At 36.9% G+C, this 17,690-nt stretch overlaps 2 protein-coding genes across 3 annotated transcripts in view; one reads left to right on the forward strand and one right to left on the reverse strand.

Annotated features, from left to right (window-relative positions):
• Positions 1-13,108, reverse strand: part of E(bx) (nucleosome-remodeling factor subunit NURF301 E(bx)) — a 27,269-nt gene extending 14,161 nt beyond the window's left edge. Inside the window, exons 1-11 of one of the 2 annotated variants that reach the window (XM_088268881.1) lie at positions 13,019-13,108; positions 8,559-8,841; positions 7,602-8,191; positions 7,060-7,293; positions 6,807-6,979; positions 6,222-6,416; positions 5,892-6,138; positions 3,596-5,809; positions 1,426-2,777; positions 1,168-1,282; positions 863-1,047 (exon numbers count right to left, since the gene is read on the reverse strand). In XM_088268881.1, coding sequence (XP_088125007.1) covers positions 863-1,047; positions 1,168-1,282; positions 1,426-2,777; positions 3,596-5,809; positions 5,892-6,138; positions 6,222-6,416; positions 6,807-6,979; positions 7,060-7,293; positions 7,602-8,109 — 5,223 coding nt within the window. In that variant the 5' untranslated portion in view covers positions 8,110-8,191; positions 8,559-8,841; positions 13,019-13,108. Of the gene's footprint in view, positions 1-862; positions 1,048-1,167; positions 1,283-1,425; positions 2,778-3,595; positions 5,810-5,891; positions 6,139-6,221; positions 6,417-6,806; positions 6,980-7,059; positions 7,294-7,601; positions 8,192-8,558; positions 8,842-10,742; positions 12,506-13,018 lie in introns of those variants that run through there. The other variant, XM_088268880.1, reaches the window with a different exon arrangement.
• On the forward strand, positions 12,642-17,142 carry AIMP2 (aaRS-interacting multifunctional protein 2). The gene is made up of 4 exons (XM_088268882.1): positions 12,642-12,690; positions 13,253-13,417; positions 13,733-13,943; positions 15,988-17,142. The coding sequence occupies exons 2-4, from the start codon at positions 13,274-13,276 to the stop codon at positions 16,362-16,364; spliced, it is 732 nt and encodes a 243-aa protein (XP_088125008.1). The 5' UTR covers positions 12,642-12,690; positions 13,253-13,273; the 3' UTR covers positions 16,365-17,142.
• Positions 17,143-17,690: the final 548 nt, after the last annotated feature.

Consider the following 17,690-nt stretch of genomic DNA (forward strand, 5'->3'; position numbering starts at 1 on the left):
AAATAAATTATCATTTATAATAAAAAAAAACTTTTGTCATTCAGTTTTACGATGGATAATAAGTGATATTTTTTTTCCAAATTGCTTATTTGTAATTCAAATTATGTTTTTAATTTGGTCCCGTCAATTACGAATTGACGAGCTTTTAGTGTACCTTAAAAGACCATATTAACGAGATATTTTTTATATATATCGTAGTCGTACAGGAGAAAGTGACCAACTAACAAAACGTAAAATGTTCAGGAGGGCCAATGTTCACTTTGGCTTGGCAAGAAAATAAACATCAATGCAGTTAGTCATTTTTAACAAGTCAATATATTATACTTTCAAGTTTAAAATCCTTTGGGATTTTTTCAGGGCAATATTAAGCTAGTAAGATATAAAATAGTCAATAATCACGTTTTTGTAAAAAATGCACTTGGTCACTTTCTCCTGTACGACTATGATATATGAAAAATACATGGTAACACAAATTTTTTAAAGCTATACACTTTATTCCATCAAGAATCAAGAAATTATACAAACAAAACCTGACCCAGCTGTCCCACAACTTCATAAAAATGACTTAAATTTAATGTTGAAAACTGACTGGTGAAAACTCCAACTTGTTTTTAACATACAGGTTTCTGATTTAATGTTTCTAGATGCTGACTTCCTCAAAATGGCGAGTACGAGACAAAGCCAGTAGGAAGCGGTACCTTTAATGTAATTTCCAGCTTTTGGATGGAACAAAGTAAAGTAGCACTATTTACACACACATTTTACAATCAGTTAACGTATTATAAAAGTTTAGACAGAAGGTGTTCTAGTGTCAAGTCAGTATCAAAAGGAAGTAATTTTTTTAATAGTAATAAAACAATACCTGCGATATTTGATTGTGTTGCGGTTGTCGCGATGGTGTGAGCGGTGGCGGAGAGTTATGAGTCATGGCTGGTGCGGGTGTCACTGGTGTTATGGGCGTGACGGGGGCGACGGGCTGAGAAGGCTGCACGGCGAGGTACAGCTTGGTGGGGCCCAACATGCCCTGTTTACCCGTGGTCTCTTGGGCTGAAATGACAATTAATACTGTCAATAGAACCAACAGTACCTCTCTCTACTCTAGATGATTTGAAACTCGGGAATATGAAGTAATAATTTGATGTCCTGCGGGGCGCACAACACACATACCTTTTAAAAGTTGCTGTTTGACCTGATGTTGGACAAGGGCCAATTGCTGCTGTGTGAGAGAGTTTCCCTGAAGTCCTTGGAGAACTATACGTGGCCCGCCATCCAACTGGACAACCTGAAAGAAAGATAACAATCTGATTAACATTCAACTTGGTGACAACAGAAATAAACCGTTATGGAAATTTTGAAATGACAATTTTGATTCTTTAATAAAAAGTAATCTATCATGTTGAACATTATGATACGAGTGAAAATTACCTGAGCAGTAACAGTTTTGATGACAGTTCCAGGAGGCTGTCCAACCAGCAGACGCTGCTCCATGAGTTGCTCCTCCGACAGGGGGGCAGCCGGGGGCGCGGGGACAGAGACGGGCGCAGGGTAGGAGGGCACCGGTGTAACAGGAGCCACTTGTTTCACGGGAGACACGGCCACTTGAAGGGGCTGCACCACTTGTTGCTGGCTTTGGATTATATTTCCCTGAGGAGTGACAGCCTGATTCTGCTGAATCTGAGGACTCCCAATTTGGTTTTGAGGATTGACTGTAGAGTTTTGATTTTGCGGAGTGATATGCGCCACTATCTGAGCTTGGTTATTCCCGGTAGGCCGAATGAGAACTTGCTGACCGTTGATGGTGGCCAACTGCAACTTGCCAGCGGCGAGCTGCTGCGCCAGAGTGGGATTGTTCACCACTATCTGGTGGCCGGAAGTGATGATCCTGTTGACCATCTGCACTTGACCGGGCTGCTGGTGCGGCTGTGCGGGCCGCAGGATGGGGCCGCTGTTCTGCAGCAGCTGGCCCTGCAGCAGCTGCTGGCCCGCCTGCACCACCACGGTCTGCATGGGTCGCGCGCCCTGCTGCAGCACCAGCGAGGGCTGCTGCACGAGGCGCGGCTGGCCCTGCATCACCACGTGCTGCGAGGGCTGCACCAAGATCTGCTGCCCGCCTTGCACCAGGATCTGCTGCCCGCCCTGTGTGATGATTCTCTGCGTGCCGGGTGTGCCTTGCTTGTCTAGAGCGTTGATGACCCTGGGTGCGGCCTTTACTACAATTTTGTTGGCAGGTGTTCCAGATACCGTCTTGTTGGATACGGGAGTGGGATTATTAGCCTTAGTGTGGGGTTTGACAGCCGGGGTGACCGCTATCTTGGGAGTAGGAGGAGCTCCTCCAGTGGCTATGACCTGCCCTCCCACAGGAGTGGCTCCGGGTTGATTAGACACTATGACATGTAGCTTTCCATCTGGTGTTTCTACAAGCTGCTGACCGGCAATAAGTCCCCTCACGGTGATATTTCCATCTGGTCCTCGAATAATCTGCACTTTCTGGGGTCCATCTTTAGGAGTGGTAGTGGTACCCTTTATGAGAGACTGCTGGGGACTGTTGGATTGTTGAACTTGAGACTTCTGAATGATACCGGGTTGGTTCCCCGCCTTTGTAGTGTAGACCCCTTTTGTCATTAATATTCTTCTCGTGCCTATAACAGTTTTATTACCGGTGGGAGTGTTCCCCACTCCTGTATTAGACGTGAGTAAGGAAGTGAGTGCAGACTTTCCAACAGACTGGGGAGTACCAACTTTACTAACAAGTTTGACAGTTCCATCCGGTCCAGTAACTATAACAAAAATATAAAAAAATATTTATACATATTGCCTTTCCTGTTACTCGCTATGCGAAACATCGCTCGTTATGAGAAGTTCCACTACATATAAACCATTCAACAATTCAACAATATTAAACCATACCTTTATCGGAATTGTCCATTTTTTGTTTAGCTTGTAAAAAAAATATGATTATTACTAATTTATTAAAGAAAATTTTGGAAAAATATGTTCATATTGTAAAAGTTCATTAACATTAATTTTTTATTCAAGAAAATATGTTGTTTAAAGCATTAACTAAAAAAATTATAAAAAGAAAAAAATCACCCCCAGAAATAGTTTTGTCCGCAGAAATTTAATCCTGGATTGGTTGACTTAACTTGAGTTTATATTAACTAACTAAATACATTTAAAAAAATCCAATTACAACATTCAACAAAATTTATAAATTTCATTAATTGATTCGGCAGTCACTTTGTGGTAAAAACTATCCATTTTTAATTAAAGTTTTACATAGTAAATACCACTATTTCTTAAAATTGTGAAACGTGTTTCGATGCATTCCGCATCATTTTCAAACACTGTAGAAACACGTGTCACAAGTAGATTTTAAAAAATAGTGGTATTCACTGAGTAAAATTTTAATAAAAAAAAGTATAAACATTATTTTAAAAACTAATTGTATAAAATAACTAGTGATTAACTAAAACGTAAATAGTAAAATTAAAACAATAGTACGATTATCGAGCATTTTATATAGCATATTATAGTAGCATTTGTATGGAGATGATTATTAATTAACTTATACAATAATAGAGTAAAAAAAACATACCTTGCGTTAATTCAAGAGCTCTCTTTTGCTGATGTGCTGCTCTCTGCATTCTCAATTGCTGTTCCATTTTTTCTTTGATTTCTTGAGCCGAAGCCTTGGTGGTGACTATGGCATTCTCTTTGGGTTCCTGATTAGCCCTGTTGGGCGGCAACTTGCCTGTAGTGGTCCTCGTGATGGGCACGGCTCTCTCCACTCTCTCTCCGTACTGCTTAATCTCCCACAACTCCAGCTTGTCTTCATCCACCCACTCCTCGCTGACTTGCGGCTCCATGCTCTGCGGAGACTCAGCCCTCTTGCGTTTGCGGAGACCACTACGAATAGATGTCACTTCCCTTATGGTCTTCGGTACTTCTAACGGTATAACCACTTTTCTACGCAGGTACTGTGTTTTCTCCATAAACTGCCCGATGTGTCTGTGTTTCAAGAGTTCCAAAGAAATAATTTCAGTTTCGGTCGTGATTTGATGCTTGCCGTCGTTGTTTGACGGTTTCATAGCCATATCATCCCATCGAACGCAGGCCCAAAGAATTCTGACTTGTAAGGAAACTGCCGACAATGAGTTTAGATTTATCGTTCGGTACAACCAACAAGTTTTAAAAATAGGTCTCGAACAAGGGTAAGGCCACACACTGGTATTGGGTTTGGAATTGTGATTGAAACCCATCACTTGCAACTTGCCCGCATGTCTTGCGAGTTTGCGTAATTCGTGAGACGCCAACACCATAATGCTCTTGGCTTTGCTCCTAGTATGGAATGTCGAAGTGAGTGGATATTTAACTGGCGTTCTCTTTTTACGTTTATCCGTGATGGGATTTGCTACTTTCTTTAGATATATTTTTCCCGCAGGATTTGAAACGGAATACAATTTGATAGAACCATCCGCTGCAGATTCAGACTTAACCTTCAGCTCTTCTTTCTTCAGAGGCCTTCCGGAGAAGAAACGTCTGTTAACGAGAGCGCGGTATGCAGGTTTGTAAACATATTTAGGTGCTTGTATGTTACCATTACCATCGGTGTCTTTATTTTCAGCTTGTTCTTTAGCATTGGCAGAACGTGTTGTAACACTATTAGTCCCAGTACTAGAATTACCTCTAGATGAGCGACCTCTCGTTGATATTCGGAGCTTAGGAATCGGAGGTCGATCACCCCCTTCGTTAATGTCTTCTTCAGATTGTACTATATATTTTGAGTCCTTAGACTTTCTGTCTTTTTTGCTGCGTTTTTCCATCTCGACATTTTCAGTTTTAGGTTCTGTTTCTTCACCCTGGAGAGATTCTAGTGGACCAATTTCAGTTTCTGAAATCATGGACTGTTCTAGCTCCATTTCATTACCCACTGCAGGAACAGCCGACTCTTCTAATGTCGTTTCCGATTTGACTTGCAAATCGTCCATTTCATTCTTCACTCCGCTATTGGATTCGGATTTTATTTGCTGAGTCAGGATGTCTGATGAACTGGACTCCTCCTTAATTTTGACAATGTTAATATTTTGCGAAGAATTTTCATCATAATCTTGCGCACACGCCACTGCGGATAACAAGTCTTTCAAAATTATATCTTCAGAATGAGATTCCATTTTGGAAGTTAAATGTTGTTCTAGGATGGAAGTTCTCGGTGAATCTTTTGCACTGACTAGAGCCGGTAAAGAACTGAGATTATTGTTTGACGTAGAACTTTGGACTTTCTTAAGCAAAAGTAATAGTTCTTTTCGTAATCGGGCTTTTTGTAAACAGAGAGGAGAATAACAATTGAGAGAGACATTTTGCGACAAACTTATATTGTTTACATTACAACCCCGACTGTAGCACTTGTATCCTTTGGCTAACTGTACGGAATCGGAATATTGCTGCCTGACCGATTGGATCTCCTTGGCAACACTGGCGAGAACTTCCTTTCCGGACGCTACGGGAGTCGTTCCTTCAACAGTAATGGAATGCAAATCTCCTTCACTTTCATCATTCTCTACGTCAATAGTCTGATCCTCGTCCGGTTTCACGTCAGATTCTTCCTTTGGCACCGATGAATTGGCTTCAAACTGTTTCTCTTCAATTAATTTTAATTGCAAGCGACGGTTTAAAATATCATCTAAACGAGACTTACGCCCAACTTTGGGATAATGTATGCGAGCATTTGTGTTAAGAGCTTTTTCAATGTTAATTTCTTCAAAATTTTGAAGTGGTTGAACAATTTTCAAAGATTTGAAATCCAAAGGAACTAGAAACAATACATTTTCAAAAATTAACATAAAGAAGAAAAACATGAAATAAAATAATGGCAAGTGTGAATGGATACTAACCATTGGGCATATCTGATTTATTGACACCCTTTTCAGCCACTTGTGTCAGTAAAAATTGGTAAGTTTTAGGCTCTAGGGAAAAAACTTTGGCAGAATCTTTATCTTTTACTTGAACCACAATTCTATACGGACCAGCACTCAGTCCTATTCTGTGTTTGGGAGGATTCCGGAACTTGCGTGTTGCCGAATTCCACAGCCATCCCCATTGACCGTGAATTCTGTATTCTTCGCCTTTTTGTTTCCAAACCTAAAATATATTTGGAAGTCAAGCATGTGCAATTACTGAATATTGACAGTGGAATACCATAAAGTTAATGACTTGTCACAAACCTGGTGCTTCAAAGGCATTGCGTACTTCACAAAGAACAATATTTTATTCCTTTCCTCTTCTTCCTCTTTCTCCTTTTTCTCTCTCTTGTCCAACTTCTTTCTCTCCTCGCGTTCAGCCGCAGTGAGGCGATGAAGTCTCACGTGGCCGAGCTGTTCATGCCACACAGGAACCAACGCCACACTCTTAATGCACGCCTAATCAAAAAGTGTTTTATACAGAATTAGCACTCGGTTCAAGCAAACAGAACATCAGTAAGTTGAACTTGCAACATGTGAACAGTACAGTCCGGCAGGTCAACCCTGAATGCCAAAATATAACTTACTTGTTGTCAATTCCAATTATCAGTTAATGTGTCCTCAATGAGTTAAGTTCAAATTATCAACACTCTATTTATCTACATACATGTAGCGTTCAGGATCAACCCGCAGGGATGGCATATTATCTACATGCTATTTGGAAATGTGTTGCCAATCGGAAGTGAATATTATTTGAATGGGAATTCTGAAGTTAAATTACGGAATGAATGGAAATTGAAATACACTACAAAAATAATGTTGAGATTTAGAAATAATATCGCATCTCACCTGCAAGACGATCATTGCACGCGCAAAATCTCGAGGTATGCTACAAGCTTGCACGGCTTGGAGCCAAGGTTTCCTGAGTAGAGTCCAATTAGGATGCATAAAGGGGCTGGATATGTTACTCTCCAGCTGAAGAAGGGTTTGCTTCAAAGTACTAATCAGAAGTGGTCGAGTGCCTGAAATGTTTATCCCACTTTATAATGCATTTGCATTCACTAAACAATTATTTTGTAATGTGAAAAATAGGAGATGTTACCATTCAAAAGGCCGATCCACTTGAAATCTTGTACGCACGATAATGAGAATTTGTGTGCCAAGTGCCTTTTCTTGTCTCGGTCTTCATTCCTCTGAGGTTTATTAAGCGCCAAGTTATTGGTTGTGTATTGATTAACATAATTCCTAAAGCCGTTATCATTCCCCAACCTGAATGTCAAAGTGCCTGAAGATATTTGGTTGACCTTCAGACGAGTTAGACGTTGACTGTCTAAACCTGGAAGTTTACAAATCTCTGTTAATGATTAGTTTTTAAAATTCAAAAAAATAATATGTACCAATAATTAAAGGTTTTATTATTGCAACGCGTATCATAATTTTTAAAACCAGCCTAAACAGTAAAAAAACTTCATTCTTTTAGCCGAAGAAAGAAAATGACAGAGAAAAAAGTATGGGCATTTACATATAGAAGTAAAAAGTAAGAAAATATATCAAGTGCTTGTAAAAAGGGAACAATGGATGGAATTAAGTGTTTTCAGTAGACGGGGGTAAGGCATAATCTGATAAAAGGGTTTCATTATTCACCTTCGAGTTGTTTCTCAGCTATCAATCTGTCTTCGTCCTTCAAGTTTTTCTTTTTGGGATCATCGCTGAAAGATTTTGGAGTAAGCGATCCGGTTTTAGATCTCGTCAACATATTTTTAGCCAGCTTTTTCTGCGCCATGGGATCATCCATGTCGACATCTGTGTCTTCTTTATCATCATCAAAAATAGAAGACATCGAAGCATTTAAATCATCAGCTGCAGAATTAGCGCCGGGTGTTTCACCGGCTGCGCCAATTGTTACTTCTGATTCCACAACAGTGGGATCATCAGTTGTGCCATCATTTTTCTCATCAGCTTTAGGATCATTAGAAGACCGCTCTTTCTTCTCGGCCCTTTCCTTTTGCAAGCGCAATATCGCAGCATTTTCCAACTCTAAGTAAGACTTCCTGGAGCCTTTCAACTGATTTGTGATTTTCTCCGTCAACTCCATTTGCCGACAAATCTCGGATTTAAAGTCAAGTAACTCTCTGTACAGAGGTGCCTCCATCTCATCTTGATCCAGAACGAGGCACAATTCCTCAAACTGGGGGACTGTAGAATAATACCAGACGGTACCATCTTCCGCTTCCCTACAGATCAAAGTAAAACAAAACGTAAGTATTAACATTACTTCAAAAGATGATACATTTTTTAACCTCAAATGATTAAAGCTTAAAAAAAAAATTTTTTTGTTTTTCAAATAGATTAGTGTTTTTTTTTAAGGATCTCTACCTAATCATAGTCTCTTTTCAAAAGGAGCATGTTATTTCAAAGAGAGGTGAATCCAAAAGAAGACAAACATAGTAACCAAATAGACGCATAATTACTGCCTTAAAACCCATATACACTAATACAAAGATCGAATATGTGTTTGTTATTTCTTCAATAGTAGCGTAAGCAATCAAATTAAAAGCCAGTAAATGAACTAAATAAAAAAGGTCAACTGAAAATACTCACACAAATATCCGGCGGGCAAAGAACCAGTACTTGCGGCCGTGGCGGTCAAAGCCGATGTGTTCGTGTCGGCAGAGCAGGCCTTGCTTCTCAGCGTCGGGGGCGCAGTCCGTGACCCCAGACAGGCGCTGCGCCTTGCACAGAGCGCACTGCCAGTCCTCGGCCGGCACGTCCACCAGTGGCGGCTCCACGCACTCCAAGTGGTACACGGCGGGACACGTCTCGCAACAGAGCAAGTCTCCCAGGCGGTGGCAGATACGGCAGTGGTCATCATAGTGTATGGCAACTGCAATCAAACTTACGTAGATACAATTCGGTAGGTACAAGGTAAACAATTGGAAATCTTAAATGTCCAATATTTAACAGAGACAATTCGCCGTCAGTTTAATTTTATGTTTATTTCCAAATAACGGGTAGCCTTTTTTTCCTGAATGTTTGACGTTTCTACCTCTTACTTACCGAATTATCTAATTCTAACTTCCTCAAAGTACTCATACACGTAAGCAGTGTCCAAGTTACATATGCTAGTATGAGAAAGGATATGCAACCCCGAGTCCCCTAGCTATTGCAACTATTCTCCTTTTCTACCCCCAGCACGCTACCTTAATGCGCTAACCACTATACTACGAATACATATTTTTGTGATGTCGTACGCTCAACCGATTGGTAGCTAGCTATTCAGAAGCTGCTTGCTCTAATTGTTTAAATGTAAATTGCAGACAAATACTAGCATTTAAAAAGTGAATAGCACCGTTCTGTCAGAATGTAGCCAAATTATATGTTACACCAAGAAACTAATACATTATATTTATTCAAGAACTTGAAGAGTCTGACAAGAATTTAGTAAAGATTTAAACAGTTTTAATAATAAAAAAAATCCATAGAAACGGAGGTTTAACAGCCAAAATCAAACCAAAATAGGTGAAGTTCAATTTATTTGGCAAAAATTGCACTTTACTGAGAATGTACATACATGTGGAATTAACCTGTCTACGGAATTCTATTGAATGACAGTATGACAAATTTTAGTTGTTTTTCTTTGTTCCAAAATTCATTTAATGATTTTTTCTGTAGTGCTATAACAAATTTCATACATAGAAAGCATATATTCTCACTTGATGCTACAAATTCAGTCGTCTGTGAAAAATTCAAGCTTACATGCAATAGCAATTAGATATGAATTTTAATTGCATTTATATTAGTATAATAAAATAACAGCTGTATAGTTTTTTTCCACATAAATTTTATTTGACCAGGGTTTCGTCTTAACCCACATCATCATGCTGGTCTGACCTGTCTGATAATTTCGGTTACGATTAAACCTGGTCACTGGTCAAATAAAATTTAAGTGGAAAAAAACTATGTGGTTATTTTTTTACATAAAATGGAATTAAAAATATAATTGTTTGATATATAATACTTTGATGTTTATAAATAAATAAATACGAAAGGGTTTATTACAGAAGCTACAAAGTTTTCCAATAACATGGAGCACATCCGAAATCTTCGAAAATTCAGATATACATCAGCCGCATCTCCCAAACGTGATGGAAATATTATCAAACAAATGATATCAATGATAATTATTACATGTTTAAATATGCACATTACATAAATAATATTGATTGATTATTTTAAGTTGTTATGTAAATTTATTATTATTTTGTGCACTACACAAATCTTCAACATTAGCCCATGTAATTTAATTGTAGAAAATTTGAATAGGAATTATATTCAGTTTTGTGTACAGTGTCTCTGAATTAATAATCACAAAAAAGTTATTACATATTATCATTATAATTATACAATATACGTTTGTCCGCATCAATGGTGCAGTTAAGTCTTTTAATCGTACTTTTTGGTGTATTGTACAATTGTTGCAAACAAAAAATTTGGTCACTTTATCTGTTTATATAAGACAAAATTAAATAATTCCATTCATTGATCCGGGAGTCACTTTGTGGTAAAAATCTATCCGTTTTTCATTTAAGTTCTACTTAGCAAATACCAATATTTCTTAAAATCTATTGTGACACGCGTTTCAATGCATTCCGAATAATTTTTAAACAACGTATACGGTGTTTGCAAATGGTGCGGAATGTATCGAAACATGTGCCACAATAGATTTTATAAAATAGTGGTATTTACTAAAAATTAAATAAACTTGAATAATTAGTGGTATATTACCTTCACTTAGTAAATCTTCTCGCACAGGATTAGTAATAAGAAACTGGTCGCACAGAAATTGCATAATTTTCACTCTATCTTCCACCGAAGTAAACGGGTATTCGCACGAACCTAAGATCTTTAGAACATTATTGTCAAAGCCCTTATCACTTTCTACGTAAATGCGCAAAACCTCGGGCCAAGTCATGGCATCCAGCATAAACAAGGTTATGTTGACGCTGTCCTTGTGATCCAGGGGCCCAAAGTGAGTCTGCTGGGAGTCCTCTTCCCTCAAAAGAGCTTTCAACAGCATGACATGTATTTCTACTAGAAGGTTGCTCTGATCTTCGCAGGAGATTGCCGCACACAGATCTTCGAAACGGAAAGGGCTCAATCGTACCAAATGCCGAAAGTGCCTGAGAACTTCATAAATCCCTCCAACTTGCATCACCACAGAGTGGGGAACTAGGAGATCTTCCGAACTGCCGGGTAGCTCTAGCGGCGGAATCTCCTTGTCTTGCTGAATCCACAGGGGCTCCGGGCTCGGTGGCCTCGCCACCCCACCTAGCAACTTCCTGGGAGTCCCGCTTGCCGTACTGAAACTGCTGATGGAAAAGTCGCTGTCGCTCGCTGCCCCGTCGCCGCCCAAACTCACCACTTCGGAAGCGCTCTCGCTGAGTCGGTCTTCTTCCACGTCGGACTTGTTGTCGCTGGACTCGTCTCCGAAGTCGGATCCGTAATGGTACTCGGAGTCGTGAATATCAGCCGCTTGGGGGTTATACCCGCGTCTGGAATACGACCCGGTAAGCCCGCCTCTCTTACTAGATTTAGATAGCGACTTGGCGCCTCTCCCCTTTTTGCCACTACGCCTGCTGACATCGCTTCCTTGAGGTGAAGACGCGCGGGATGCGGTCGGGGTACTGGCTTGAGAATCGGAACCTAAATTATGATTTAAAAGATATTTAGGCTTTTTCATCAAGTGATATTGAAATTTTCTATTCTTCTCTACAGACCCCGATTTAGGAGGCCTCCCGCGCTTTTTAGCCCCCCTCCCCGACATTTTTGATAATAACTGTCAATTACAAACGTCTTCTTAGCACGTGTACTGCAAAAACACCGAATTGTATACAAATACAAAATGACACAACTGCATTTTAAGCAAACCGAATGACTGTGAGCGAGCTTTGCACCATCATCGCTTTAAAAATTCGCGAGAAAAAATCAAATTAATATCACATTTCCACTAATAATCACTTTAAACACTCGAATGTCAAGAAAACGTTCAATATTTTCCATAAAAGTAGTACATTTTTCACGAATTTTCTCATTACGGCGACAAGACGCACAAAATATTTCACTGACGCGATTGCAAGGTGAGTATATCACTTCCTAAGAGCGATACAAGCCGCGCTGTGATTGGTCCATAAAAAGGCCGCCATATTGAGGCTCAATTTATTTCTTATTAACAAATATATCGCCTATATTTTCATTAATAAATGATAATTTATTTATTCAAATCACTTATTTCACTTTTATCAAATATTTTTTGTTAATTTTCTTAAGAGTAAAAACACTATTGTCCAACGATTCGATAGTCGAAAACGCTACACCATCACCGTCCAATCACGAACAATTTATGATTTTTAAATTAATATGTTTACTTGGCGCTGTTTCGAATATACCTTATTAAGGAAATTCGATCTTGATTATTTATTGTATTATTTTATACAATATTTTCTATGCTATTTTTCAGAAAGCATGCTTAGAAACTAAAAAAAAAGAAGGTCACTTGTCTTGTAATTCGAAAAGATTTTTCTTGATTTGTCAAGTTGGTGCAATACGATAATACTTGGTAAATTTACCACCAGATGGCAGAGAAGCGTTGTCCAGGTGACAGGGCTTGGACTGATTTATTGATTTAGAATTCTTGGGGTGGACTCGCTGGCTGAATACGTTTTTATTTATAAAGGTGATTAAATTTCCTCGGCTATTTGCAATATTTGTACAGCTCCTTATTGTTCTTGTAGTGTATGATTATAGAAAAATCAACCAAAATGTATAAAATCGAACCCATTGTCTTAATAGACGATAAAATTCCACTGCCAACGTGCATGTATAAAGTTGCTAATATTCATGGAGGAATAATATTTTCGGACATTAAGAAGACCGACACGGAAGACGCAAAACATTCTGAAATTAATCAAAAGGTTACGATGATTTTGCAGGTTTTTACTTATTTTATTATAATGTAGGTTTTAAGGCTGTGAGTACAATATAAATAAAGTAGTTTAACTTACTCTAAACTCTCTACTACATTGCTAAAAACTTTTCACACGCGCACCACCGAAGTATGTCCATGACTGAATAATATTTCAAAAATGTCTGCCGATTTCCGAGTCCTAGGAGCGTAACACTAAAGATTTTTATCCATTTTTTTTTTCAGTAACTTGGCATTTCTATGTTTATATATTTTTATTATATTGATATCATTACAATTTGGCACGAATTTGATCGTTTTGTTTTAATTTCAGAAACTCCCGAAAGAATATATTATGATTGAAAAACGCCAGGAAAAACTTTTGAATCAGTTGGAGAAATTAAGGGCACAAATGATTTCAATGAAACAGAATTTCCTGTCTTCATCTCCCCAACTGAAAGTGAAGGATGACTTGATAATGAAAGTGGCAAATGATGGGGTATATTTTACTTTTTTATATAAATATATTACAAATGACTTATACAACATTTTTATATGATATTGGTATGTAATTTTAAAATTCCCATAGCTTGCTGAGTTCAGTTTAATGTTTCATCAACTAATATTTATTTAATTTTATCAGAAGATATATATATATATATATATATATATATATATATATATATATATATATATATATATATATATGTGTGTGTGTGTGTACATACTTATATACATACATACATAACTAGAGTCCAGGATATATTTGTGAACAAAAAAAAATAGATCCTTAAAATATTGTATTTGATTTTAGCCCACTCTTCCACGGGATATGGTCATTAATGTGAGTCCTGAGAATCCGCCTTATTATCTATTAAATCTTCGAAAAATACTTAAAATTAAAATTGTATGTTACACGCATTCCTCAGTGAAGAATCATCTATCGTGCGAGAACAAAAAAATGTTTTCTTTTATGGACGATCCAGCTATACCAAATATGACCATCACAGTCATATGGAAAAATGGTAAATAATAAATACCCTCTTACATTTAATAAAATTAAAACTAGTAGTTAGGAACTAGATGGCACGTGTAAACAATAGTTTATAATCAAAGAAGAATTCAGAATTTCATTCATTGATTCAGCAGTCACTTTGTGGTAAAATCTATCAATTTTTAATTTAAGTTTTACATTGTAAATACCACTATTTCTTAAAATCTATTGTAACACGTGTTTCGATGCATTCCGCATCATTTATGATGCGGAATGCATCGAAACGCATGTCACGGTAGATTTTAAGAATTAGTGATATATACTAAGTAAAACTTTAATTACAGAAATAATTCAGAATTCTACTATTTTTTATTATTATTTTACTTAAGAATCAGTTGTATTAACTAACTTAATTTTTTTGTGTAAATCTTTATAAATTATGATTATAAGGTATTTATCGAAAATTAATTACATAATGTATCCGGTTGTGGTCCCGTGGTTAGTGTCGCGGACTCTTGGACCACAATTTGATACCTATTTCTAATAACGAGCCGCTTAGGCTCACAGAAATAGTATGAAATTGAAGTTTGTAAATATGTACTACAAATTTAATTTGTTTCGATTTTTCAAGAATTATTTTGTCTTTTCTATCTAATATTTTATTTAATATGAAACCAAATCTTTGTCTCAAAAACAGGTACCTTGGATTTGTCTTTTTAGTTTTTCAGTTTTTAATATTGATTTTTGGCGATTGACAGTCTGAAAAAGGAGACGTGTTTTGTTACAAATTATGTTAAAATGTAGCTTGCATTTAGAAGGCACTGAGACTAAGCGGTTGTTATTTCAGCGGTGGTTATTTCATTAACGTCAATGTATAAACACTAATATGTTCGAGGAATTGCAATGCATTTAATACAGCATATTTACTCTTAAGAGTGAGCTGTAATATATTATCCAAAAAATTCATGTCAGATATGAGAAAATGTCAATATGTAGAATGTTTCATCTTCAAACCTTTATTCAGAAAAATATGCATATGTACATACAAGTATTCAAGATAATTTGAATGAACAATGATTATCATAATATTCTACAACAGTATTTGTGTAATTTTATAACATGACAAAAAAACATTTTTTATCATTATATTATTGTTGTGCACCTCCGTGGTGTAATGGATAGCGTTTTTAGCTAACGTGCTGGAGGTCCTGGATTCAATAACCAGGGGGGGAGTGAAAATAAATATTAGTGATTTTACACTCAATATTTATTTAATATTTAGCCCACCAATGAACTTATTTATTTTCTGTACATGAAGTTTAAATAAATAAAATAATACCCTAAACTAGTCCCTGAAGCGCAGGAGTGATTAACTTGCCTTCATCTTACTAATGATCAAGATAACACTGCATCAATATGATGCAGTCTCTTATGCACCATTGGGTGCGGATAAGGGTTAGAGAGATAAATATTAATGTTTAATTAAGGGGTATTGCAACATGGTATTTCTGTAGATATATCAGGGCTGTGGAGTCGGTAAAAAAAAACACGACTCCGACTCTGATTCCTATATTTACCAACACCACTCCGACACCACGACTCCAACTCAAAAAACCTCAATTTTATCAGGTTGTTTCCTATCTTTGCATATATATATTTTTTTGTTATTACATTTTTGTAGACTTTATGCATTGAATGGATCTCGATGATTCAACATATCTACGCGATTTGCTCCTGCAAATTTATTATTCTTGCACAAAACACACTCACTAAAATGATTTTTCTAAATTGATTATAAATTTTCACAAAAAAGTAGTCAGAGTCGCTCATTTTTTACGAAATTGCAACGCCGACTCCACAGCCTTGAGATATATCTTTTGCCATACACTCTTTACTTATGAATCACTATGAAATTCAATTAAAAAAATGAACTAAAAATTAGATTACTGTAAAGCAAATTTCTTGAACGTATTGTAATATATACTATTTAAGAACCTGAGATGTTCAAAATATGTATTACAGATTTTTATTTAAAATTTATATAAATCTAAACATTTTCTTATTTATTTTTTCAGTTGGATGTGGCTCTCAACTTGTAATATCTCCTACAATGCCTGTAGTTATTTGTGGCGATGTTAATATTCTACGTTACCTTGTAACAGCTATACCAAATGAATTAAATTATAAAAATCAACCCTTCTCGTGGGAAGTAGATTCTTACCTTGACATTTGTCACAGACTACAATCGTCTGACTCGGTTGAAGAAAGTAAATTGATGATAAAGTTGCTAAACTCCAAACTTCATAGTGACTCTTGGCTCAGTGCAAGTTCCTATATGTCAGTTGTCGATCATGCTTTGTGGACAATTACAAACAATAGAAAAGAACTGATGTGCTCTGCAGCAAGTTGGCATAAAAGATGGAATGGCTTTTTACCTGTCCTAGCATTTTAAATTTATTAATTCTTATTTTTTACCATTTCTGCATTATACCCTGGACAGATAAATCTTATATTAGGTGTGCAAGTATGATTCTGCCCCTTTTTAAATATATGTATGTATTTGAAACACTTATTTGACACACCTGGTGAACTTTGATTTTTGCTCTATAATATTTCTTTGAAGCGTAAATCTTTTGTTTGCAGAAATTTATGGTAAGCATTATTATCACAAATTTATACATTATAAAAAATGGATACATTAGCAGAATACTAAACTCAAAGAGAATCGTGTGAAGCCGGGTGAACCTGGTCCATCATAGCCAAAGCGAAACATTCATTGTGCCAAAGTTATGCTGTATTTAGTGGGATTAGAAAACTGTGATCTATTATGAGCTGAAACCGTCTGAAAAATCTGACGATGTCTACCGATGATAATTTAGGTGTTTGAAGCAAGGAATACAGTGTAAAAGACCAGAATCTGACAATAGACACCACAAAATTCATTTTTCACCATCACAATATTGGGAAACAAGTTGCTTAGCCGGTTAATAACTACTTAGAAGGACTGGACTGGGAAATGTTACCCCCCGCCTGCCATATTCACCAGACATGTACCTTCAAAACACCATTTGTTTCGAACCAAGCTGTTTTTGAATCACTGTTCAAATAATATCGCATCTAAATAACCAAACTTTTACAGAGAGGGCATCTGTAAATCGCCTGAAAGATGGTCGAAAAATATAGCTTTAAATGGAGCATACTTTGAATAAATTTATATTTCAAATAAAAAATATGTCTTTTATTTATTTTTTAATTTAAGTTCTTAGCCCCGGACTGATCACGCGTATTACATGTCAAAGGTCAAGCCCTTTACAAATTTCATTTCTTCACAAAACTCTAGATCCTTCACAGGAATACAAATAATTATTTTTGTCATCTTCAATATTGAACGCTTTTAATGATTATATGATTGAAAATATACTTCATACATTAAAATGATTGTTTTTGTCGTCTCCTGTAGATTTTCTAGAATCTTTTTAAAAGATGTAGAGACTATCTAATCCTACAAACCTTTATCCGCACCCCACTAGTGCATAGTGTACTGCATCATAAATGCAGTGTTATCTTGATCGATAAACATATGAAGGGAAGGGGATCAGCCCTCCGCTTCAGGTAATAGATATTAGAGTATAAAAATCACTTATATTTATTTGACCCCCACTTGAAAATCGAACCCAGGACCAACAGAATGGTAGCCGACCGTGCTGACCATTACACTACGGAAGCAGACTGTATCTAATCCACTATCATAAAATAACATAAATTTTAGAAATCCGCA

Source organism: Brachycentrus maculatus, unplaced genomic scaffold (assembly GCF_059751285.1).
Source record: "Brachycentrus maculatus isolate JH-2025_06_01 unplaced genomic scaffold, ASM5975128v1 h1tg000334l, whole genome shotgun sequence".
In the NCBI taxonomy this organism is placed as follows: Eukaryota; Metazoa; Arthropoda; class Insecta; order Trichoptera; family Brachycentridae; genus Brachycentrus; species Brachycentrus maculatus.